The sequence below is a fragment of the Gymnoscopelus braueri genome, assembly GCF_963280865.1.
Source record: "Gymnoscopelus braueri genome assembly, chromosome: 2".
NCBI classification, from domain to species: domain Eukaryota; kingdom Metazoa; phylum Chordata; class Actinopteri; order Myctophiformes; family Myctophidae; genus Gymnoscopelus; species Gymnoscopelus braueri.
Genome location: NC_137604.1, coordinates 28,679,785 through 28,705,522, shown reverse-complemented (window position 1 = coordinate 28,705,522; position 25,738 = coordinate 28,679,785). Strand labels below are relative to the sequence as shown.

The 25,738-nt window shown below is 39.5% G+C and overlaps 3 protein-coding genes and 4 long non-coding RNA genes across 9 annotated transcripts in view; 5 read left to right on the top strand and 2 right to left on the bottom strand.

Moving 5' to 3' along the window:
• The window catches only part of LOC308077626 (uncharacterized protein), a 31,489-nt gene extending 20,129 nt beyond the window's left edge, over positions 1-11,360 (bottom strand). The window contains exons 1-8 of one of the 3 annotated variants that reach the window (XR_013932417.1): positions 11,273-11,360; positions 10,781-10,846; positions 10,616-10,666; positions 10,132-10,496; positions 8,932-8,997; positions 8,798-8,845; positions 8,435-8,491; positions 8,134-8,306 (exon numbers count right to left, since the gene is read on the bottom strand). Coding sequence is in view for 2 of the 3 variants with exons in the window: in XM_080418409.1 (XP_080274535.1) it covers positions 10,194-10,496; positions 10,616-10,666; positions 10,781-10,846 (420 nt within the window). In the remaining variant the exon portion in view is untranslated. Of the gene's footprint in view, positions 1-8,133; positions 8,307-8,434; positions 8,492-8,797; positions 8,846-8,931; positions 8,998-10,121; positions 10,497-10,615; positions 10,667-10,780; positions 10,847-11,272 lie in introns of those variants that run through there. The other 2 variants (XM_080418409.1, XM_080418408.1) reach the window with 2 other exon arrangements.
• The window catches only part of LOC308077655 (uncharacterized protein), a 30,325-nt gene extending 13,668 nt beyond the window's left edge, over positions 1-16,657 (top strand). The window contains exons 2-4 of the mRNA XM_080418485.1: positions 15,917-15,973; positions 16,089-16,142; positions 16,251-16,657. Coding sequence (XP_080274611.1) covers positions 15,917-15,973; positions 16,089-16,142; positions 16,251-16,529 — 390 coding nt within the window. The 3' untranslated portion in view covers positions 16,530-16,657. The remainder of the gene's footprint in view (positions 1-15,916; positions 15,974-16,088; positions 16,143-16,250) is intronic.
• LOC308077748 lies at positions 78-25,738 on the top strand. The gene is made up of 3 exons (XR_013932439.1): positions 78-124; positions 25,288-25,353; positions 25,450-25,738. It is a non-coding gene; the product is annotated as an uncharacterized lncRNA (long non-coding RNA).
• LOC308077711 lies at positions 2,572-3,337 on the top strand. The gene is made up of 4 exons (XR_013932427.1): positions 2,572-2,627; positions 2,853-2,918; positions 3,037-3,087; positions 3,173-3,337. It is a non-coding gene; the product is annotated as an uncharacterized lncRNA (long non-coding RNA).
• LOC308077714 lies at positions 6,844-7,460 on the bottom strand. The gene is made up of 4 exons (XR_013932430.1): positions 7,414-7,460; positions 7,232-7,297; positions 7,088-7,138; positions 6,844-7,003 (listed from the first exon to the last, which is right to left on the bottom strand). It is a non-coding gene; the product is annotated as an uncharacterized lncRNA (long non-coding RNA).
• Positions 19,039-19,902, top strand: LOC308077717. The gene is made up of 4 exons (XR_013932431.1): positions 19,039-19,351; positions 19,467-19,532; positions 19,626-19,676; positions 19,761-19,902. It is a non-coding gene; the product is annotated as an uncharacterized lncRNA (long non-coding RNA).
• On the top strand, positions 22,897-24,228 carry LOC308077621 (uncharacterized protein). Its single transcript, XM_080418379.1, has 4 exons — positions 22,897-23,010; positions 23,438-23,503; positions 23,613-23,663; positions 23,767-24,228. Exons 2-4 carry the CDS (start codon positions 23,438-23,440, stop codon positions 24,085-24,087), a joined length of 438 nt encoding a protein of 145 aa, XP_080274505.1. The 5' UTR covers positions 22,897-23,010; the 3' UTR covers positions 24,088-24,228.

Genomic DNA, 25,738 nt, shown 5'->3' with positions numbered 1-25,738 from the left:
GAGACAATAATAATTGTGATTGGCTGAAAGACACTATAAATATAATAATTAAAATTGCATTGTTGAGTACACCAAACCTCTGAATACACTGATTTGGAAAACGGATTGGAATACCACTTTCAAGGTAATTTAATATAGAAGCATTTAAAAAAAATCTTGTATCACATTTGTATATCACCTTTGTATTTTGCACAATTACTGCATTTTTAGAATCAGGGTTGGAATCTGTTTATTAGCAAAGTTTGGTCAATTACAAGGAATTTGACTTGGTGCTTTGCTCTATCCACCTGTTTCCGCGGGAATTTACTGGAGCAAAAATCCTGTGTGGGAAACATCCTGCGGACGGACCGGAAGTAGGAATTAGCAGCTCAGTGTGTTTACATTTGCCAGCAGAACGTAGCTGTAGCGTCACTGGTCGCATAGGCTATGCGACCAGTGACGCTACAGCTACGTTCTGCTGGCAAATATAAGCACACTGAGCCGCTACTTCCTACTTCCGGTCCCCCCGCAGGAAGTTTCCCACACATCAGGAAACTACCCGCGGAAACAGGTGGATAGAGCATCGCAGTTCCCGCCCACTTCCTGGTTTTTCCTGGTGCCGGAAGGAAAAACTCAATGCATTTTTCCCATTGACATTTGCAAAAATATTTATATCTATTAATTTAAGCCTCGAATCAAGCCATCATGACATGACATGAATCATGACCATAAAACGTTTTTTTCTGTGATTTTTTTTATTTTTATATTTAATTATATGATATACTATATTTAATAAATACCCTTTGTTTTGCCGTTTTCAAAAAAAAATAATCACAGAATCAAACGTTTTATGGTCATGATTCATGTCATGTCATGATGGCTTGATTCGAGGCTTAAATTAATAGATATAAATATTTTTGGAAATGTCAATGGGAAAAATGCATTGAGTATTTTGCGGTGGAACCCGGAAGGGGCGGAAACTGCGATGCTCTATAAAAGTTACATACAGTACAGTGAGATACGAAAAAAGGTATCAAATCATAAAAACGAAAATATTTTAATATACAGTAAGCATAAAAGAGTCAGACCAAACTGTGAACAGTATTGGAAGGGTAGTTTATATACTGTATCATTTCATATTAGACAGAAATATAAATTACAACATTATTATTATTATTATTATTATTATTATTATTATTATTATTATTATTATATTAATAAATACTGTGTCATTCTCTTTTTTTTAGATGCAGTTATTTGCGGTGAAGATTCTTGCACTTGTTGGCTTCTTCGTACTACTGTCCAGCTGTGTGGTAAGACTTATGGTACCATCACAACAAGGACATTTGGAACTGTAAATATCTATTTAATGAGTTATTGAAAACTCTTTCTGCTTGCTTTTAAAGGCTGATTGTGGCCATGATCATGTCATTGAGAAGCGTTCGAGACATGAGGTTGGTATTTTCTAAAACATGTGTTTCACAAATGGGGTACTAGTATCCCTATAGGGTGCTTGGGGGTACTTCTAGGGGTAGCCTACCCTAAGTTTATTCTCTCTCTTTTACTCTTAGTTTTTACTTTTTTTGCTCATACTTTCTGCATGCTTTTAAAGACTGATCGGGACCCTGGTCATCATGTCATTAAGAAGCGTTCCGGTGGGAGCTACGAGGTGAATATTTTGTAATGGATCTGTGCAGTCTGGTTGTTGGTTTAAATATTTTATTGGTTTAAATATCTTGAAAAGCTGCAACTTTTTTTGTGGTCTGCTATTACAAAAATATGGCCTTTTTTCTTGTAGCGCTACTATGGCTATGGCTCATCTTACCTACGCATGCTTTACTCCCTCTCATACCTCCGGGCGTGGGCCCTACCCGCACCTCCTCCAGGATGAAGAGGAAACACAACATTGTAAAGTGTGATATATACTTAAGGAGTGATATATACAGTATCTCTACAATAAAGAACACGTGAAATGCATTTTGTTTTCTGTTGATTTTTGAGGGACTGATGCAAATTTGGCATACTGTGTTTCTAATCATGATAGATTGTTGTAAACGATTTGGTTTTGCTTAGTAAAATTATATGGGCAATATTATTCAGCTCCTTAGAAACTATTATCCACACACTATCATAGAATGTACAAGATTATTTATGTTCACTATTTCAAAGTCTAGACTTTGTGATGATAAACAATTACAGAAACGTATTATACTGTACTGTACTGTGCTGTTTATTTTTGGTGCTATTATGATGCAGGTCTTTGCACCAACATAATTCCAGTATCATTTTGAGAAACACCTCCAAAACTATTTTTAAATGTTATCGGTCACATTAAGACACACGGCTGGTCATGGCATGCAACCATACACCAATGCTCTTAATACTTTTTAACTCCTCTCTGTGGCTGAACATGGATTAATAAGCTGCTCTGAAGCTGGTTTTGCTAAGCCACAGCTACATGTTGCACTCAGAAAACAAGCCATACAGTAACACACACAATTGCAAAAGATATAACCCCCATTAATAATAAGAATTGTGATTGGCTGAAAGGCAATATAAATACTGGACAGAATATTGGACTTGTATTGATTACTATACCAGACTTAAATCAAGGACTTTGAAAGGAGAGTACTGCGATGGTCAAGAAGGTATGGGCATACATAGAATTATGTTTTTTTTCATATTTTTTCTTTAGTATTATTGCTTATTGCGTTTTCTTTGTTCATTATACATATATATATATATATATATATATATATATATATATATATATATATATATATATATATATATATATATATATATATATATATATATATATATATATATATATATATAAACACTTTTTTTAAATTTATATCATGTATTTTTAGATGCAGTTATTTGGAGTGAAGATCATTGCTCTTGTTGGCTTCCTCATACTTCTGTCCATCTGTGAGGTAAGACTTACTGTACCAGACATCATTACTATCCATATAGTACAAACATAAACTGTACAGGAACTGTAAAATATCTACTGTGCTAATCTGTAAAACAATCTTTCTGCTACTTTTAAAGGCTGATCGTGACACTGGTCATGTCATTGTGAAGAGAAGTTCAAGCGAAGAGGTCAGTATTTGCGGATGATTCTATACTGTTATGAATCACATCTTTGCTGGAGTTCGGTTTCATAATATTATTTTATCTCTTTCAGCAATCAATCCTACGCATGCTCATGTTGTTTCCTCCAGTTCCTCCAGTAGTACCACCAGTAGTTCCTCCTCCAGGGCGATAGAGGGGAGCACAATGAAGTAATGGATTGTAACGACATACTTCATGGTTTAACATTGTGAATACAATAAAGAACATGTCAGAATCATTTTGGTGTCTCTGTCTAATTATATTGAGAGATACAAGTGAATAGTTTTAATGTGATCTCGAAGGATAGTTAAATCCTCAGTGTTAAATTAAATGTAAAATCATAAATAAATGTGTGTATTCTAATAAATAGAGTTGGTTTCTAGGGTAAAACAGGTGGTAACTAGGGTAAAACAAGACAGTAAAATGTTTTGTGAAACTGTTAATGCTCAACACTTCTAGAGTAAGACTACTGATGGATGGACCAGTACTGTTAGTAGTGTTACTTACATGTATCTTAATGTGCCCACCCATTTTGAAAATGTTAAATGGTTTCTTGGTACAAGTAATTCACACACATTTAAGTACAGTACATTGTTGTAGTCAGAATTATTGTTAGTGTTTTGTATAAACACAGCAAAAACATATTAATTTAACTTTGGACGTGTAAAAAAGGTCTTTGACCCAGATGGAAAATAGCATGAGGTGATGAAGGAAGGACGTGAAGTAGAACTCATAAGAAGACAAGTGCAGTGTGAAGAGAATCCTGCTCTTAGTCTATGTAATTACATAATCTGCTGTGGTGAAAGATGGACTGCAAATCTCTCTCTCTCTCTCTCTCTCTCTCTCTCTCTCTCTGTCTGTCTGTCTGTCTGTCTGTCTGTCTGTCTGTCTGTCTGTCTGTCTGTCTGTCTGTCTGTCTGTCTGTCTCGACACGCACGCGCGCGCACACACACACACACACACACACACACACACACACACACACACACACACACACACACACACACACACACACACACTACAACCAGGAATTAAATGAAAATAACATGCCCATATTGGACTCCCCCAGAGGTGCTGGACATTATGATAGAATAAAAGATGATCTTTGCAAAACGCATTGTTCATCTTAGGGATAATATGGAAAAATATATTTATAAGGACAGACAGACAATAAGCTAAGCCACGTGTGTGTGTGTGTGTGTGTGTGTGTGTGTGTGTGTGTGTGTGTGTGTGTGTGTGTGTGTGGGGGTGCGTGTTTGATCAGAGATCTCCACCTATAGACCATATTCACACGGCGGCCATGTTTCTATGAAGTCAATGAAAGTAGCCACCCCGGGTGGCGGCACTTTCAATGTTAAATTCCAATATGGCCGCCGTGTGAATATGGTCTATACCGATACATCTGGGGAAATCTAAATTCAATGTAGGGACTTCAAAAAAAGAAAACACTGCTAAACAAGAATATTAATCCTTGTGAATTCATAATCTCAGATCGACCAGATCATAATCTCAGATCTCGGCTGTATGGGATACATGCCAGCAAGGCTATAGTGTGGGACTTGCCAATCGGGAGCAAGCTGTCAGTCCAACATATGGGATGTACAGAACACTACACTACATTTTGCTCCTGTCAACTGTAGCCATGAAGCTCTAATAGATAATAGTTAATAATCTGTGCAGCTGTGCTTGCACCTTCCGTTGCCTCTGTTCCACATAGAGCTACTGGGAGCCACATGGACAGACAGAGAGAGGGTGAAAGAGAGCGACAACCTTTATTTAAGATTCTCGGAAAGATCATTGAGGGAGACCCTCATTTACAATGATGCCGAGATTACACACATAAAATAACATAAGAACAACAAGAAAAAACAATAAAGTTGACACAAACAGTTAAAACAGTTGCATGTTAACAGCAATCAGTTAAAACAGTTGCATACAGGTAATGCACGGTTATTTTATAAATTCCTAAAATGGCCAATAGATGCTAGGGTATTCAGTTGCAGCGGGGCTTGCAACAGGGCTCTTGTTGCAAGAGGTTCCAAGACTCAGGTGCACCAAAGCTGAAAAGCAGTCTTTCCCAGTTCCGAATTGGCAAAAGGAACCAGAAGGACTAGCCAATCGCTGGAGCGAGTTACAATGTGACTAGGTTTTTGATGTATTATGGAAGAGATATTTAAGGTGGTAATTTTCCAACCAGGGCTTTGAGGTGCCAATGATTATTGCGCTCTCAGTCAGAGAAGACCATAGCCCACCTTATCATACAGGGCACAGTGATGAGTGTTGTAGCTGTCACCAGTAATAAACCTGAGAGCTGAGTGATAAACGGAGTCCAGAGGATTGAGTGCGGAGGCTGTTGCTGTTTGGTCCAGTGATCCTCTACTTCACTAGTAAGAGACCACACCTTCTGCTTAAGTTAACGGATTTTATTGAACGAAAATGGGTGGACGTGTGTGGATGTGGAACCCGGGTGGGGTGAGACTCAGGGTGGGGGGAGTATGTCTCGGGAGCAGACGGCCATCGTTGCTCTACTCGGGGAGCGGTCGGTCGTCTAGGCTCCGTCACTGTACCCCCCCGGATTCCTAGAGAAGTAGAGACAGAAGGGAGAAGAGCGAGAATCGAGGGGGAAGGAGGAGGTTGGGGTGGAGGAGGACAAACTTGAAAGCGATGAAAGGCAGAAAGAGACGATCTACAAGCGCAGTACTCGCGACCCATGTTTGGTCAACAAGAGTTGAGAGATCGCAGGTGTATTTATACTGTGGTGATTGCAACAAGGATTGGCTGAGGTGAGTGGAGGCAGGTGTAGTGGATAGGGGTGATTATGAATGGGGAGTGGCTAATGAGTGAAGGTAGTGTGGTAGACAGGGAAGTGATTGAGGACGGGGAGTGGCTGTGATAAGCAGAGGGTGTTCTCCACTCCTGAACCTACGTAGTATACAACTACATTAGTGGTGGCTGCTGTAATGTGCTCTCATTGGCTGTGGCGCAGATTTCCTCGCATGGATTTATCTCACTCAGACCCTTTCATACTGTATGATACTGTCTCATGTCCAGTCGGGGACATAGCCGAATATTTAACCTGGTAGATATTTGAAAACGGTCGGGAAGCCATCGCCGACCGTAATTATCGTGGCCCTATCCTCTCGCGGAGCCTTTCACACACAGCGACCAAAACCTCGCCGATCACAGCCCGATCTGCGTCAGATTGGGGGCTTTGTCGGGGAGCGCCAAAAAAGGTCCCAGACAGCATAATCGGACCAAATATCCTGCAGTGTGTCTGTACCTGTAACACTACCTTTTTTTACTGGTCTATCCATCAGTAGTCTAGTCATTACTCTAGAAGTGCAGATTCATAAAATGATTTTGCTGTCTAGATGCTAGATGTGATAATTGCAGTGTACATAGCAATAGGTCATGAGTAAATAGAGGGGCAGTTTATAGGATTGCCAACACGATGGGCAACTGCTTCATAACAACTCTCAGAAGTATGAAATGGCTGTATGAAATGGCAGTTAACAATCTTGTGCTGTACAGTCAAATCAAATCCCAATATACCATAGCAACCTCATATTATACCATAGTAACCACTGTTTTACCCTAGCTGCTACCTGTTTCACCCTAGAAACCAACTCACAAAACTGTTAATTTAACACTCATGATCACATTAAAACTGTTCACATTAAAACTATTCACTCGTATCTCTCAATATAAAAAAAAAATATATAATATAAAAGACAGATACCAAAATGATTCTGACATGTTCTTTATTGCATTCACAAATGTTAAACCATGAAGTATGTCTTTACAATCCAGGACTTCATTGTGCTCCCCTCTATCGCCCTGGAGGAGGAACTACTGGTGGTACTACTGGAGGTCGAAGGAACAGGAGCATGCGTAGGATTGATTGCTGAAAGAGATGAGATAGTATTATGACAGGCAAAGATGTGGTTCATGACAATATCATTTTATAAAATCATTTGCAAATACTGACCTCTTCGCTTGAACTTCGCTTCACAATGACATGACCAGTGTCACGATCAGCCTTTAAAAGTAGCAGAAAGATTGTTTTAAAAATGTGTACAGTGGATAGTTTACAGTTCATGTTTGTACTATATGTACAGTAATGATGTCTTACCTCACAGCTGGACAGAAGTATGAGGAAGCCAACAAGAGCAATAATCTTCACTCCAAATAACTGCATCTAAAAATACAATAATGGAAAGAAAAAAATAAATGAACAAAGAAAACGCAACAACACTAAATATAACAAAAACTAAGAATATAGTATGAGAAAAATAAATCTATGTATGCCCATACCTTCTTGACCATCGCAGTACTCTCCTTTCAAAGTCCTTGATTTCAGTTGACTTTCAGCCAATCACAATTCATATTATTAATGGGGTTATATCTTTTGCAATTGTGTGTGTTACTGTATATAGCTTGTTGTCTGAGTGCAACATGTAGCTGTGGCTTAGCAAAACAAGCTTCAGAGCAGCTTATTAATCCATGTTCAGCCACAGAGAGGAGTTAAAAAGTATTAAGAGCATTGGTGTATGGTTGCATGCCATGACCAGCCGTGTGTCTTAATGTGACAATAACATTTAAAAATTGTTTGGATAATGTTGCTCAAAATGATACTGGAATTATGTGGGTGCAAAGACCTAAATCATAATCATAATCATAATCATTTATTTAGCACCAAAAACAAACAGCACAGTACAGTACAGTACAGTACAGTACAGTACAGTACAGTACAGTACAGTACAGTACAGTACAGTACAGTACAGTACAGTACAGTACAGTATAATACAGTTCTGTGATTGTTTATCATCACCAAGTCTAGACTTTGAAATTGTTGTGAACATAATTAATGTTGTACATGATGATGGTCTATGATGGTGTCCGGATAATAGTTTCTAAGGAGCTGAATAATATTGCCCATTATAATTTTACTAAGTAAAACCAAATCATTCAAAACTATCAGCATATCAAATCATCTTTGCATCAGTGCCTCAAAAATCAATAGACAACAAAATGCATTTCACATGTTCTTTATTGTAGAGATATATCACTCCTTTAAGTAAAGTATCACACTTTACAATGTTGTGTTTCCTCTATCGCCCTGGAGGAGGTGCGGGTGGGGCCCACGCCCGGAGGTATGGGAGGGAGTAAAGCATGCGTTGGTAAGATGAGCCATAGCCATAGTAGCGCTACAAGAAAAAAGGCCATATTTTTGTAATAGCAAATCACAAAAAAAGATGCAGATTTCAAAATATTTAAACCAATGAAATATTTAAGCCAATAACCAGGCTGCACAGATCCATTACAAAATATTCACCTCGTAGCTCCCACCGGAACGCTTCTCAATGATATGATGACCATGGTCACGATCAGCCTTGAAAATCATGCAGATTTTTTTTAATTCAGTAAATTGATATTTACATTTTACATGTCCTTGTTGTGATGTCTTTTAACTCTTTAACAGATTTTATCAATGTGCGATAAATTGTTCATAACCACTATCAGACGAGAGAGAGAGAGAGAGAGAGAGAGAGAGAGAGAGAGAGAGAGAGAGAGAGAGAGAGAGAGAAATGAAAGAGAGAATACACTTTCTGAGTACCCCTAGAAGTACCCCCAAGTACCCAGGGCTACTATAGCCTACAGTAGCAGTTTGTGAAACACTGTATTAGGATATACTGACCTCTTGGCTTGAACGCTTCTCAATGACATGATCATGGCCACGATCAGCCTTTAAAAGCAAGCAGAAAGAATATTCAATAACTCATTAAATAGATATTTACATGTCCTTGTTGTGAGGTCTACCGTAAGTCTTACCACACAGCTGGACAGTAGTATGAAGAAGCCAACAAGTGCAAGAATCTTCATTCCAAATAACGGCATCTAAAAAAAAGAGAATGACACAGTATTTATTAATGTAATAATAATAATAATAATAATAATAATAAGTGTAATAATGATAATAATAATAATAATAATAATAATAATAATAATAATAATAATGTGATCTATAACTATACACTATAACATGATGCAGCATATACACTACCCTTCCAATACTGTTCACAACACTGTTTATATAAATTTTTAAAAAATGATATAAATATTAATAATATAATATGTTTCTTTTTTATATGATTTGATACCTTTTCTCTTATCTTGCTGTGTTGTATATAACTCTGTGTCTAAGAGCAAAGCACCAAGTCAAATTATTTGTATATGACCAAACTTTGTCAATAAACTGATTCAAAAAATGCAGTAACTATGCAAAATACAAATGTATATGGTATAGGATAAAAGATAATGTTTCTATATAAATTTACCTTGAAAGTGGTATTCCGATCCGTTTTCCAAATCAGTGTATTCAGAGGTGTGGTGTACTCAACAATGCAATTTTAATTTGTGCAGCATTCTGCACAGTACTTATAGTGTCTTTCAGCCAATCACAATTATTATTGTATATATTTTGCTATTTTCTGTTATTGTATCTTCTATGTTTTAGTCTAAGGTGTATCCTTGCAAAACAGAGAGATAAGTGTCAAAGTAGCTTTTTAATCCATGTTCAGCCACAGGCAGGAGTTAAAAAGTATTAAGAGCATTGGTGAACGGTTGCATGCTATGACCAGTCATGTGTCTTGTGACTGATAACATATCAAAATACTGGTGAATTTATTGCTATCAAACTAAATTTATGTAATTATGGGTGCAGCGAACTGGATCATAACCTATCAGCCTCAAATCCTTTGGGGCAGCGGTGGCCTAAAGGTTAGAGGAGGGTATTTGTGACCGAAAGAAAGGTGCCCGGACAGGCAGGAAAAATGTGAGTGGGGAAGTGAACGGCCATCACTTACCCCTCCCCCAGTGGCCAACAGTATGTGGTTGTACTGCATCAGTTCCCAGGTTTTAATGTGTGTGTCTGTGTGAATCACATCATTTACACTTGTATGATATGAGCAAGAGGACATGATTCCAAACAATCTCTAAACAAAATGCAAAAGACAACAAAGTGCATCTTACATGTTCTTTATTGTACTTGCTGATGTTAAGATTAAGGACATGGATTAAGGACATGGAGCTCTTTAACCAACGACTGGTGGTGGAGAGGGTGGAGGTCCAGGTCTATTGGGACCAGGTGGTGGTGCGGGTCCAGAGGGTCGAGGTCTGAAGGGTCCACGACGTGGAGGTGGAGGTCCATAGGGTCCGGGTGGAGGTGGTGGAGGTCCATAGGGTCCGGGTGGAGGTGGTGGAGGTCCATAGGGTCCGGGTGGAGGGGGAGGTGGATATGGAAAAGGCCCAGGTGGAGGTGAAGACAATACACGGAATATGTCATTGACCTTTTCTTCGATTCTCCAGAGTATTTCCATGGCGTCATCGGTTCCATTCTACAGAAGAAAAACAAAAACAACAACAACAACAATATTACAACATATATGTATATAAAATATGTTGCATGTGATAGTGATTAAACCATCCTTTGCATGCATACAGTCCATACACTGACCTCTTGACTCTCCATGCCAGGATCGGGAGGAGGAGGAGGAGGAGACATAGCCTTCAAAAGCAAAGCAAAGCAAAGATAATGTTACATAAATGCAGTACCATTGTGTTATCAATTCCAAAATGTCCTTATTGTAATGTCTGATACATTGCATTGGACACGTCTTACCAAGCAGCTGGAGAGAAGTGCCAGGAAGACTCCAAGGGCAACAGTCTTCATTCCAAATGCCCCCATCTACAAACAGCGATATAAATGTATTCATTCATCTCAATAAAACATGAAAGTACTCAAGTTTCTTTATTATGTTTATTATTATTTTCGTTTATATATATTATTTTTTAAGAGTAGCCCATCATTTTTGTACCTCCATCCTATAACTCCTATTCAACATTCCTGTAGAGAGGTGCTGCCCCAGCCCCTAGCAGTATGTGCAGCAACAAAGATTACCCTCCCTGCCCGACTTTCCTCCCCGAACACGGCCAATTGCATTTATATGGACGCTGAGCCAAACTGGATGCTTCGTGGTGGATTTAAACCCCTATACTGTACTCTGCGCAGGTGAGCAGGTACTTTTACCCCTGCTGCAGCCTTCTATTGAGCACCCTCTAATGAATGAAAGCAATGTTTCTCTCTTGACTGGTACTTAAGTGGTGATCATACCTTCTTGAATCGCGATGTTGTTCAGTTCCCAAGTCCTTGAATGAGTCCTTGCTGTGATCTTTCTGTCGTGAATGCAAGAAACATTTTCATGATGGTATATATAGTGTTATTGAGTTGTCTGGGTGTGGAACTGTGACCGTGCAAAACTGCGACCGTGCAAGACAAATGCAGGTTTGAGCAGCTTATTAAATCTCATGGAGTTACAAAGAGCAATTAAAAATTACTGAGTAAATTGACTGTTATGGTTGCAATGCACGCCTTGTGACTGATAAGATTTTGAAATTGTGTGGATAGGTTGCCATAAAATCTACAATGAAATACTATGGGAGTGCGGAACTGCATAATAGCGCCCAGCCATTTCAAAACAATGTAATCCACTTGTGACTGTCTGTCCAGAGCTTGCAAACGGCACCAACACTATACTCTATGTGTACATTTACAGTGTGTGTGCGTGTGCGTGTGCGTGTGCATGCGCGTGCGCGCGCGCGTGTGCGTGCGTGTGAGGGCAAAGACTGATTTTATACATATGGTTATATCAAGTGTACTATATGTATCTGCTTTCTCTTGATAATTGCAGCTACAGTAACATTAGACTTAACCTACTGTAGCAGTGCTGATTGAATATGTTAATAACCTGCTCACAATTTGGTTTGTTTGTTTTTGTACAACTTTGTTATTGGATTTTTCTTTTTCTTTTTTAAACAAGAGCACAAATACATCAATAATTCCAACTCACAAAAACTAAAACGTTTCTCTTTCTGTTGTTCCAACCCCAACCTCCATCTTTATCAAACCGTACATCCATATAAAACAAGGCATGTCCCACATCTTATACTGTAAAAGAAAGGCCTGTGAATGCTCTTCAGAGTTACTTCACTTACCCACATTGACCAGTGTCCTTTACAAATCAGTGCTTTCTAAGTAGTTAACAAAGGGACCCATTTTTTTTTTCAGCTTACATTTTTTGGGTCCCCGTTAAAATGTTGTCTTCTCATTTATTTGTTTCATTTCTTCCAATTTCACTTGTTTATCCTATATTCTGTTTGAGTTCTGTAACTTTTGTTTATTTTAGTACACTAACGGGGTTAGTTGGGGTTATGTGTGCATTAGTCAATTATATTGTAAGAGCCTTAGGTGTTTGCCGTTTGTATCTGGACCTCTTTACCAGCAGCTTCTTCACCATATTCCTGGCAATGCCCAGCAAGTAGGTAGGAGGAACTTCGTACCGTTTGGCACGACAACTCGCGCGCTTTAGCGCGCGCGGTGGTGCCTCTCGTGGCTCAAGTTTGCTTGAGACTGCGCCCCTCCGTCGCGGTCCAAAACTATACTTTATCGGCGAAAGAAAGTAGTCCGCGGTTGTTTGAAAAAGTAATGCCTCAAGCAGGAGTCAAACCCAGACTCCCAGGAGAAGTAGGTTGGGAGTGTAGTGATTAAGAAGGTGCGATTGGGTATTCGGGCTGTATTAGAATGTGTCTACGCCCACCGTTCCCAACTCTTCTAATGTAGAGCGAAAGAAGCCCCGCCCACCAGGGGGAAGGGGCGAGGCTTCCCAACTCTTGTGCATTCACAGAAGCTGTGAATGCACAATGCACTCACAATGCACTCACAATGCACTCACTCCCACTCGGTCACTCCAGCTTGACCCGGAAATAGGCTGGGCCCAATTGTTCATTTGCTTTTTGGAGGAGGCGAGTGGAGTCGAGTGGAGGAGCCATGTGAAAAGGGTGCCATTTATTCATTTCATTTGCCAATGAGGATGGAATATGGGAAATCGGACAGATCCGTGTATTTCTCATGGGCCTTTTATAGCGCCACCAGGAGGCCGATTTGTGCAAAACATATTTTTTGACAGTACTCCTACAGAATCACGCAAATTGGTACACAGTATCTCTAGAGTCATTAAGCAAAACGCCTCTTTCAGATTTTTCATATTCCATCCTGATTGGCTAAAAATGTCTTCCAAAGTTTGCAGGAGTGCTCCGTTTTGAACAAAATGCCTCAAATCATGAACACAGCGTGCAATTTCCATGAAATTAAGCACGCACATACCCTCCAGGGCAGATCCTTTTGTCTATGTTTATTCTATATATCTTGTATAACCCCGATATCATTCTCAGGGGTGTACGGTGTGTGGTTTGGATGTGATAAGTTAGCAGATCCCCTGGGCTAGTCCACACGTGGTAAACATGGTGAAAATATATTACTAAGGTGTAATATTACTAAGTGAAAATATATTACTAAGGTGTAATATTGACAATTGTGTGAAGATATATTACTAAGGTACACAAGGTACACATGTAATATTGGCAATTGTGTGAAGTGTGGATATTTCTTTAGCTGTGTTGTAGAGGACAGTGGCCACTACATTTAAGTTATATCCATTTGTGTTGTAGTTGTGTAGTGGCGAGGGCCACTGCATTTTACTGCATTTTACTGCTTTTATTTTATTTTATTTATTTTTTGTTTGCTTTATTGTTAAATTGGTTCTAACTGTAATTGTATCCTTGCTCTGTAAAGCACTTTGAGCTGCATTTCATGTCATGAAAGGTGCTATACAAATAAAGTTTATTATTATTATTATTATTATTATTAGGCCGAGGAAGAAATGGCATTTGAAAATGTTCAAATCAGCCTCATGGTGGCGCTATAACAGGCCGATTTGTGTTTTTACCTATAACTGCACTGATCTGTGTAAAACTTTGTATGCGCACTCCTTAGAGGTCAAGGAAAAACCTTTGCCCTGCATTTTTTACATCTGCCTTTTATAGCGCCACCAGGAGGCCGACTTATGTAAAACATTTTCTTTTTATAGTAGGCTACTCCTTCCCATTTTATCCAAATTTCACGCAAATCGGTACACATGATCTCTATAGTCATGTGATGAAGACGGATGTGATTTTTCATATTCCATCCTGATTGGCTAAGATTGACATCTAAAGTTTGCATTAGTGGCTTGCTTTGAACAAAATTCTGCAAATCATGAACGCAACGTCCGATTGCGGTCAAACTGTCCACGCACATTCACACTATGTTGAGGAACAAATGCCACCTTTTAACTCATTCAGTGCCAGACTTATTTCTGGCTGTGTTGTCCCAGTGCCAGAGCCAAAGATTCATTGTAAAAAAAAAGTGCTCAGGAGCCGAGATACAGACTTTTTCAGTAAGAAGTTAAACAAAGAGTGAATGGAGCAGCACATTTTCAAATCATGATATCTTGGGTTCAGATATTTTTTTTTTTTTTTTTTTTCATGACGTCTTAGACGTCACGTGGCGCTCAGGGCTTAACAATGGCGATAAAACGTGACGTCTTAGACGTCATGTGGCGCTCAGGGCTTAACAATGGCGATAAAACGTGACGTCTTAGACGTCATGTGGCACTGAATGAGTTAACATTGGCCTGTTATAGCGCCACCAGCAGGTCTAATTTAGCAAAACAAATGTTTTTAACAAAATGCCTCAAATCATGAATGCAGTCAGTGTCCGATTGCCGTGCAAGGCCTAAGAAGAAATGGCACCCTTTTCACATTGGCCTATTATAGCGCCACCAGGAAGCCACAATAACCTACCTGACCTGGTGGAGACCTGTGCTCCGAGGAGCACTTTTTATAGTTAACCATGTAGCCTATTTTAATCAGCACTGTTAGGTTAAGTTAATGTTACTGTAGCTGCAATTATCGAGAGAGAGCATATACATACACTTGATATAACCATGATAATATGTGATAAAATCACTCTTGCCCTCTGAAACATGCATACCTACGCTCGCGCGTGCACGCACACACACACGAGCGTGTGAGCACACACACATACAAAACATACTTGTGTACTGTACTGTACATACATACTGTACAGTACACAGTATTGGTGCAGTTTGTAAGCTTAGTCACAACTGGCTTTCATTGTTTTGAAATGGCTGGGTACTATTATGCAGCTCTGCACACCCATATTTTTTCATTGTAGATTTTATGGCAACATATCCACACGATTTCTAAATCTGATCAGTCACAAGGCGTGCAACCATAACAGTCAGTTTGATTTTTAATTGCTCTCTGTAACTCCATGAGATTTAATAAGCTTCTCAAACCTGTATTTGTTTTGCAAGGTCACAGTTCCACCAAGACAACCCAATATAGCCTACAGTATAACACCCACCATTGCAAAAGATACAAACCTCCTTAATGATAACTGTGATTGGCTGAATAGCACTATATATACACCATCATGAAAATGTGTCTTGCATTGACGACTGTGTCACAGCAAGGACTGATTGGGAACTGAACTACACCATACGATTCAAGAAGGTATGATAACACAGACACCAGTCAAGAGAGTTATTCATTAGAGCAGCTGCTTCCCAAACTCTCCCCGGGACCCAAACTAGTGAAAATAGCCAAACTACAAGCTTACGATGCGTCGCAATGTGACACGTTGTGAGCTTGTACGTAATATTTTTATGCAGACCAATTTTTATGGGTCGCAAGTAAATATTATATATATATGCATATATAAATATAAATATTATATGCATATATATTATATGCATGCATATATATATATATATATATGCATGCTTTACTCCCTCTAAATGCTTTACTCCCTCTAAAATAACGAAACTTGAGTACTTTAATGTGTCACTTTTCGTAGATGGGGGCATTTGGAATGAAGACTATTGCCTTCCTGGCACTTCTCTCCAGCTGCTTGGTAAGACGTGCACGTGGCCAATGCAATGTATCAGACATTACAATAAGGACATTTTGGAATTCACAACACAATGGTACTGCATTTATGTAACATTATCTTTGCTTTGCTTTTGAAGGCTTATGTGCCTCTTCCTCCTCCTCCTCCCGATCCTGGCATGGAGAGTCAAGAGGTCAGTGTATGGACTGTATGCATGCAAAGGATGGTTTAATCACTATCACATGCAACATTATATACATTTAATGTTGTATTACATGTTGTTTGTGTTTTTCTTCTGTAGAATGGAACCGGTGACGCCATGGAAATGATGCTCTGGAGAATCGAAGAAAAGGTCAATGATTTATTCCGTGTGTTGTCTTCACCTCCACCTGGGCCTTTTCCATATCCACCTCCCCCTCCATCCGGACCCTATGGACCTCCACCACCTCCACCCGGACCCTATGGACCTCCACCACCTCCACCTGGACCCTATGGACCTCCACCTCCACGTCGTGGACCCTTCAGACCTCGACCCTCTGGACCTGCACCACCACCTCCTCCACCACCAGTCGTTGGTTAAAGAGCTCCATGTTCACCTGGACCTCCACCTTCTCCCTCTGCATCTGTGCGTCCATCTCCACCTAAACCCCCTTCTCCACAAGTAATGTCATAACATCAGCAAGTACAATAAAGAACATTTAAGATGCACTTTGTTGTCTTTTGCATTTTATTTAGAGATGCTCTGGAATATGTCCTCTTGTTGATATCATAAAAGTGTAAATTATGTGATTCACACACACACACACACATTAAAACCTTGGAACTGACCAGTACAACCACATACTGTTGGCCACTGAGCAGCTCCATGGAGAATTTGGAGGTTCAGTGCCTTGCTCATGGGCACTTCAGCGGTGTTGGGGGAGGGGTAAGTGATGGCCGTTCACTTCCCCACTCACATTTTTCCTGCCTGTCCGGGCACCTTTCTTTCGGTCACAAATGCCCTCCTCTAACCTTTAGGCCACCGCTGCCCCAAAGGATTTGAGGCTACTAGGTTATTATGACCCAGTTCTCCGCACCCATAATTCCAATTTTGGTTGATGGCAATAAATCCACCAGTTTTTTAATATGTTATCAGTCACATCAGTCACAAGACACATGACTGGTCATAGCATGCAACCGTTCACCAATGCTCTTAATACTTTTTAACTCCTGCCTGTGGCTGAACATGGATTAAACATCTGCTCTGACACTTATCTGTCTGTTTTGCAAGGATACACGTTAGAGTAAAACACAGAAGATACAATAACACACAAAATTGCAAAATATATACGATAATAATTGTGATTGGCTGAAAGACACTATAAGTACTGCGCAGAATGCTGCACAAATTAAAATTCTCTGAATACACTGATTTGGAAAACGGATCGGAATACCACTTTCAAGGTAAATTGATATACAGTAGAAGCATTTTTTTTAAATCTTTTATCATGATACCTTTGTATTTTGCACAATTACTGCATTTTTAGAATCAGGGTTGGAATCTGTTTATTAGCAAAGTTTGGTCAATTACAAGGAATCTGACTTGGTGCTTTGCTCTATAAAAGTTACATACAGTACAGTGAAATACGAAAAAAGGTATCAAATCATAAAAACAAAAATATTTTAACATACAGTAAGCATAAAAGAGTCAGACCAAACTGTGAACAGTATTGGAAGGGTATTTTATATACTGTATCATTTCATACTAGACAGAAATATAAATTACAACATTATTATTATTATTATTATTATTATTATTATTATTATTATTATTATTATTATTATTATTATTATTATTATTATTACATTAATAAATACTGTGTCATTCTCCTTTTTTTAGATGCCGTTATTTGGAATGAAGATTCTTGCACTTGTTGGCTTCTTCATTCTACTGTCCAGCTGTGTGGTAAGACTTACGGTAGACCTCACAACAAGTACATGTAAATATCTATTTAATTAGTTATTGAATACTCTTTCTGCTTGCTTTTAAAGGCTGATCGTGGCCATGATCATGTCATTGAGAAGCGTTCAAGCCAAGAGGTCAGTATATCCTAATACAGTGTTTCACAAACTGCTACTAGGGTATAGTAGCCCTGGGTACTTGGGGGTACTTCTAGGGGTAGAAAGTGTATTCTCTCTTTCATTTTTTCTCTCTCTCTCTCTCTCTCTCTCTCTCTCTCTCTCTCTCTCTCTCTCTCTCTCTCGTCTGATAGTGGTTATGAACAATTTATCGCACATTGATAAAATCTGTTTTAAAAGAGGTAAGACATGTAAAATGTAAATATCAATTTACTGGATTATAAAAAAAAATCTGCATGATTTTCAAGGCTGATCGTGACCAAGGTCATCATATCATTGAGAAGCGTTCCGGTGGGAGCTACGAGGTGAATATTTTGTAATGGATCTGTGCAGCCTGGTTGTTGGCTTAAATATTTTATTGGTTTAAATATTTTGAAATCTGCATCTTTTTTTGTGGTCTGCTATTACAAAAATATGGTATTTTTTCTTGTAGCGCTACTATGGCTATGGCTCATCTTACCTACGCATGCTTTACTCCCTCCCATACCTCCAGGCGTGGGCCCCACCCGCACCTCCTCCAGGGCGATAGAGGAAACACAACATTGTAAAGTGTGATACTTTACTTAAAGGAGTGATATATCTAACTACAATAAAGAACATGTGAAATGCATTTTGTTGTCTGTTGATTTCTGAGGCACTGATGCAAAGATGATTTGATATGCTGATAGTTTTGAATGATTTGGTTTTAAGAAGTACAATTCTAATGGGCAATATTATTCAACTCCTTAGAAACTATTACCCGGACACCAACATAGAATGTACAACATTAATTATGTTCACAACTATTTCAAAGTCTAGACTTGGTGATGATAAACAATCACAGAACTGTATTATACTGTACTGTACTGTGCTGTTTGTTTTTGGTGCTAAATAAATGGTATTATGATGCAGGTCTTTTCACCCACATAATTCCAGTAACATTTTGAGCAACATTATCCAAACTATTTTTAAATGTTATTGTCACATTAAGACACACGGCTGGTCATGGCATGCAACCATACACCAATGCTCTTAATACTTTTTAACTCCTCTCTGTGGCTGAACATGGATTAATAAGCTGCTCTGAAGCTTGTTTTGCTAAGCCACAGCTACATGTTGCACTCAGACAACAAGCTATATACAGTAACACACACAATTGCAAAAGATATAAACCCCATTAATAATAAGAATTGTGATTGGCTGAAAGTCAATATAAATACTGGACCAAATATTGGACTTGTATTGATTACTATACCAGACTGAAATCAAGGACTTTGAAAGGAGAGTACTGCGATGGTCAAGAAGGTATGGGCATACATAGATTTATTTTTCTCATACTATATTCTTAGTTTTTGTTATATTTAGTGATATTGCGTTTTCTTTGTTCATTTCTTTTTTCTTTTCATTATTTTATTTTTAGATGCAGTTATTTGGAGTGAAGATTATTGTTCTTGTTGGCTTCCTCATACTTCTGTCCAGCTGTGAGGTAAGACATCATTACTGTACATATAGTACAAACATGAACTGTAAACTATCCACTGTACACATTTTTAAAACAATCTTTCTGCTACTTTTAAAGGCTGATCGTGACACTGGTCATGTCATTGTGAAGCGAAGTTCAAGCGAAGAGGTCAGTATTTGCAAATGATTTTATAAAATTACATTGTCATGAACCACATCTTTGCCTGTCATAATACTATCTCATCTCTTTCAGCAATCAATCCTACGCATGCTCCTGTTCCTTCGACCTCCAGTAGTACCACCAGTAGTTCCTCCTCCAGGGCGATAGAGGGGAGCACAATGAAGTCCTGGATTGTAAAGACATACTTCATGTTTTAACATTTGTGAATGCAATAAAGAACATGTCAGAATAATTTTGGTATCTGTCTAATTATATTGAGAGATACGAGTGAATAGTTTTAATGTGAACAGTTTTAATGTGATCCTGAGTGTTAAATTAACAGTTTTGTGAGTTGGTTTCTAGGGTGAAACAGGTAGCAGCTAGGGTAAAACAGTGGTTACTATGGTATAATATGAGGTTGCTATGGTATATTGGGATTTGATTTGACTGTACATCTGAGCACAAGATTGTTAACTGCCATTTCATACTGCCATTTCATACTTCTGAGAGTTGTTATGAAGCAGTTACCCATTGTGTTGGCAATCCTATAAACTGCCCCTCTATTTACTCATGACCTATTGCTATGTATACACTGCAATTATCACATCTAGCATCTAGACAGCAAAATCTTTTTATGAAGCTGCACTTCAAGAGTAATGACTAGACTACTGATGGATAGACCAGTAAAACAAGGTAGTGTTACAGGTACTGTACACACTGCAGGATATTTGGTCCGATTATGCTGTCTGGGACCTTTTTTGGCGCTCCCCGACAAAGCCCCCGATCTGACGCAGATCGGGCTGTGATCGGCGAGGTTTTGGTCGCTGTGTGTGAAAGGCTCTGCGAGAGGATAGGGTCACGATAATTACGCTCGGCGATGGCTTCCCGACCGTTTTCAAATATCTACCAGGTTAGATATTCGGCTATGTCCCCGACTGGACATGAGACAGTATCATACAGTATGAAAGGGTCTGAGTGAGATAAATCTGCAAGGAAATCTGCGCCACAGCCAATGAGAGCACATTACAGCAGCCACCACTAGTAGAGGATCACTGGACCTGACCAAACAGCAACAAACAGACCCTCCCCCGCAATATTACCGCTCAGTCCTGTTTTAAGTTAAACATTATAAAACTGAATGTGAGAGAGAGCGTGAGCTGTGTGTATTGTGTGTGTGTGTGTGTGTGTGTGTGTGTGTGTGTGTGTGTGTGTGTGTGTGTGTGTGTGTGTGTGTGTGTGTGTGTGTGTGTGTGTGTGTGTGTGTGTGTGTGTGTGTGTAATATGTGTGTAATATGTGTGTAATATGTGTGTGCGTGAGCAGCGTGTCTGTCACAGTCTAGCCTCGGGAACCCGTGCTTTTTTTGTTGTTGCCAGATTGTGCGAGAGAAATAAGCAACCAGATCTATGAAAACAAGCCCAACAAAAGCGACTATAGGGCAGGCCACATGAGCACTTTAACCCTATATACAAATACATTGCATATTTGAAAATAGCCGATCTACAAGCTCACGTTGTAGATTGGCTATTTTCAAAGAAGAAAATCTTGAAATAATAGAAAATTGTGGAGTATTTTCCAAATCCACACAGAGCTTGTATGGGGGTCTATGGACAAATATTAATTTGGGGGTCCCATGAAAATGTTTGAGAACAACTGGTTCAAACAACATTAGGACACAAGGCCAAATAAGCAACTACACTTTCAAGTAACTTTACAGGAAAACAATCCCAAAGTCGCTTATAATAAGCGGACATGGCAACACTGCGTGCTGCGCACTTGACGAGAGAGAGAGAGAGAGAGAGAGAGAGAGAGAGAGAGAGAGAGAGAGAGAGAGAGAGAGAGAGAGAGAGAGAGAGAGAGAGAGAGAGAGAGCGAGAGAGAGAATTGGAATAAAAACAAATGTATTGGGTCTGACTCTGGATAGCATCCTAGTGAACTATCCTACAGTGTGTAATCCCTGGTCGGGGATCAATCTATTCTATAGTTTGAAAACCACAACGATATATGACAGCCGATTTCAAGAAATAAACTCCTGCAGTGTGTAATGCTTAACGATCAGATGAATCCCCGACCACTTTAAAAGTCCTACAGTGTGTAGGACTTTTATTTAAGATAAGGGCAGGTACACAAAAAATGGTTTCCATCCAAATGTGACTAAATGGGTACTATTAATATTAATACTTTTGGATAAACCAAAGTGTTACTAAGCCACTCTCTTTGAGGAGAGCGACCCTGAGCCAACATGCATACTCTGTTACTGACTGTAATCAAAAATCCTCACACAAGTTAGAATCAGAATCAGGGGCAGATTAACCCTTCGTGGTGCCCGGTGCTTGGACCCGGTTTGGACCCGGTTTGTGAACGGGGGGGGGGGGGGGGGGGGGGGGGTGCAGCGTGGACACGGAATAGAAGTACAGTAAAGTGCATGTAAGAGAACACAGGCTTAAATCTGAACTTCTTCAGACGCCAGAGGCAGTAGAGCCATTGTTGGGCCTTTTTCAAGACCTGTGGTGTGGCCCACTTGAGGTTCCTCAAAATGTGTATTCCGAGGAACTTGAAGTCATCGACCTGTTCCACTGCAACACCATTGATGTGAACAGGTGCAGGCTCTCTCTCCGACCTCCTAAAGTCCACGATGAGCTCCTTGGTCTTATCGACGTTAAGAGCAAGGTTGCGCACGCATGCACGCACGCCATATATATTGTAAATGTACACATACAGTATAGTATTGGTGCCATCCAGTGGTGTGTTCTCAATATATACGAGTGTGACCTGCAGATTTTTTTTGTAGCCAAGCGTAGCCCTCTACTAACCATTTCATCCATTGAAAATGCGCTAGCGTATATCCACGACCACGCGCATGTCGTGCAGGGAATGATTATCGTATCCCTCCGAAAAAACCTAGAACACACCACTGGTGCCGTCACAAGTGGATTGCATTGTTTTGAAATGGCTGGGCGCTATTATGCAGTTCCGCACTCCCATAGTATTTCATTGTAGATTTTATGGCAACATATCCACAATTTCAAAATCTTATCAGTCACAAGGCGTGCAACCAACAGTAAGTTTACTCAGTAATTTTTAATTGCTCTTTGTAACTCCATGAGATTTAATAAGCTGCTCAAACCTGTATTTGTTTTGCAGTTCCACCCACACCCAGACAACTCAATATACAAAGTATAACACCCAAGATTGCTAAATACATAACCTCCTTAATGATAACTGTGATTGGCTGAATAACACTATATATACCTTCATGAAAATGTGTCTTGCATTGACGATTGTATCACAGTAAGGACTCATTCAAGGACTTGGGAACTGAACAACATCACACGATTCAAGAAGGTATGATCACCACTTAAGTACCAGTCAAGAGAGAAACATTGCTTTCATTCATTAGAGGGTGCTCAATAGAAGGCTGCAGCAGGAGTAAAAGTACCTGCTCACCTGCGCAGAGTATAGGGGTTTAAATCCACCACGAAGCATCCAGTTTCACTGAACGTCCATATAAATGCAATTGGCCGTGTTCGGGGAGGAAAGTCGGGGGGGGGGGGGGGGGGGGGGTAATCATTGTTGCTGCACATACTCCTACGGGCTGGGGCAGCACCTCTCTACAGGGAATGTTGAATAGGAGTTATAGGATGGAGGTGCAAAATGTATTGGCTACTCTTAAAAATTATATAAATACAAATAATAATAAATATAATAAAGAAACTTGAGTAATTTCATGTTTTATTGAGATGAATGAATACATTTATATCGCTGTTTGTAGATGGGGGCATTTGGAATGAAGACTGTTGCCCTTGGAGTCTTCCTGGCACTTCTCTCCAGCTGCTTGGTAAGACGTGTCCAATGAAATGTATCAGACATTACAATAAGGACATTTTGGAATTCATAACACAATGGTACTGCATTTATGTAACAATATCTTTGCTTTTCTTTTGAAGGCTATGTCTCCTTCTCCTCCTACTCCCGATCCGGGCATGGAGAGTGAAGAGGTCAGTGTATGGACTGTATGCATGCAAAGGATGGTTGTATCACATGCAAAAGTTAAATACATTTATAGATGTACATTATGTTGTTTTTCTTTTTCTTCTGTAGGTTGACTACGGTGACGCCATGGAAATGCTCTGGAGAATCGTAGAAAAGGTTTATGATTTATTCCGTGTATTGGCTCCACCTCCAACTGGTGGTTCTTTTCCATATCCACCTCCCCCTCCAACCGGACCCTATGGACCTCCACCACCTCCACCCGGACCCTATGGACCTCCACCACCTCCACCCGGACCCTATGGACCCTATGGACCTCCACCACCTCCACCCGGACCCTATGGACCTCCACCTCCACGTCGTGGACCCTTCAGACCTCGACCCGCTGGACCCGCAGCACCACCACCTCCTCCATCACCAGTCGTTGGTTAAAGAGCTCCATGTCCACCTGGACCTCCACCTTCTCCCTCTGCATCTGTGCGTCCATCTCCACCTACACCCCCTTCTCTATGAGTAATGAAACATTACTTAATCTTAACATCAGCAAGTACAATAAAGAACATGTAAGATGCACTTTGTTGTCTTTTGAATTTTGTTTAGAGATTGTTTGGAATCATGTCCTCTGGCTGATATCATAAAAGTGTAAATTATGTGATTCACACAGACACACACATTAAAACCTGGGAACTGATGCAGTACAACCACATACTGTTGGCCACTGGGGGAGGGGTATAAGTGATGGCCGTTCACTTCCCCACTGACATTTTTCCTGCCTGTCTGGGCACCTTTTGGTCACAAATGCCCTCCTCTAACCTTTAGGCCACCGCTGCTCTAAAGGATTTGAGGCTGCTAGGTTATGATCTAGTTCTCCGCACACATAATTTCATTAATTTTGGTTGATAGCAATAAATCCACCAGTATTTTAATATGTTCAGTCACATCAGTCACAAGACACATGACTGGTCATAGCATGCAACCCAATGCTCTTAATACTTTTTAACTCCTGCCTGTGGCTGAACATGGATTAAAAAGCTACTTTGACACTTATCTGTCTGTTTTGCAAGGATACATGTTAGACTAAAACATAGAAGATACAATAACACAAGAAAATAGCAACATATTTACAATAATAATTGTGATTGGCTGAAAGACACTATAAGTACTGTGCAGAATGCTGCACAAATTAAAATTGCATTGTTGAGTACACCACACCTCTGAATACACTGATTTGGAAAACGGATTGGGATACCACTTTCAAGGTAAAATAATATAGAAACATATTTTTTTATCCTATATCATATTCATTTGTATTTTGCATGTTACTGCATTTTTAGAATCAGAGTTGGAATCTGTTAATTGGCTAAGTTTGATCACATACAAGGAATTTTACTTGGTGCTTTGCTCTTAGATACAGAGTTACATACAGTACAGCGAGATAAGAGAAAAGGTATCAAATCATATTAAACCTAAACATTTTTAATATAAGCATAAAAGAGTTAGACCAAGTGTGAACAGAATTGGAAGGGTAGTGTATATCCTGTATCATTTCATATTGTAGACAGAAATATGGATCACATTATTATGATTATTATTATCATTATTATTATATGAATAAATTATATATTTTTTTAGATGCAGTTATTTGGAATGAAGATTCTTGCACTTGTTGGCTTCTTCATACTACTGTCCAGCTGTGTGGTAAGACTTATGGTACCAGACATCACAACAAGGACATTTGGAACTGTAAATATCTATTTTATGAGTTATTGAAAATTCTTTCTGCTTCTTTTAAAGGCTGATCGTGGCCATGATCATGTCATCGAGAAGCGTTTGAGCCACGAGGTCAGTATTTTCTAATACAGTGTTTAACAAATGGGGTACTAGTAGCCCTAGGGTGCTTGGGGGTACTTCTATACTCAGAAAGTGTATTCCCTCTGTCTCTGTCTCTCTCTCTGTCTCTCTCTGTGTGTGTGTGTGTGTGTGTGTGTGTGTGTGTGTCTGTCTCTCTCTCTCTCTCTCTCTCTCTCTCTCTCTCTCTCTCTCTCTCTCTCTCTCTCTCTCTCTCTCTCTCTCTCTCTCTCTC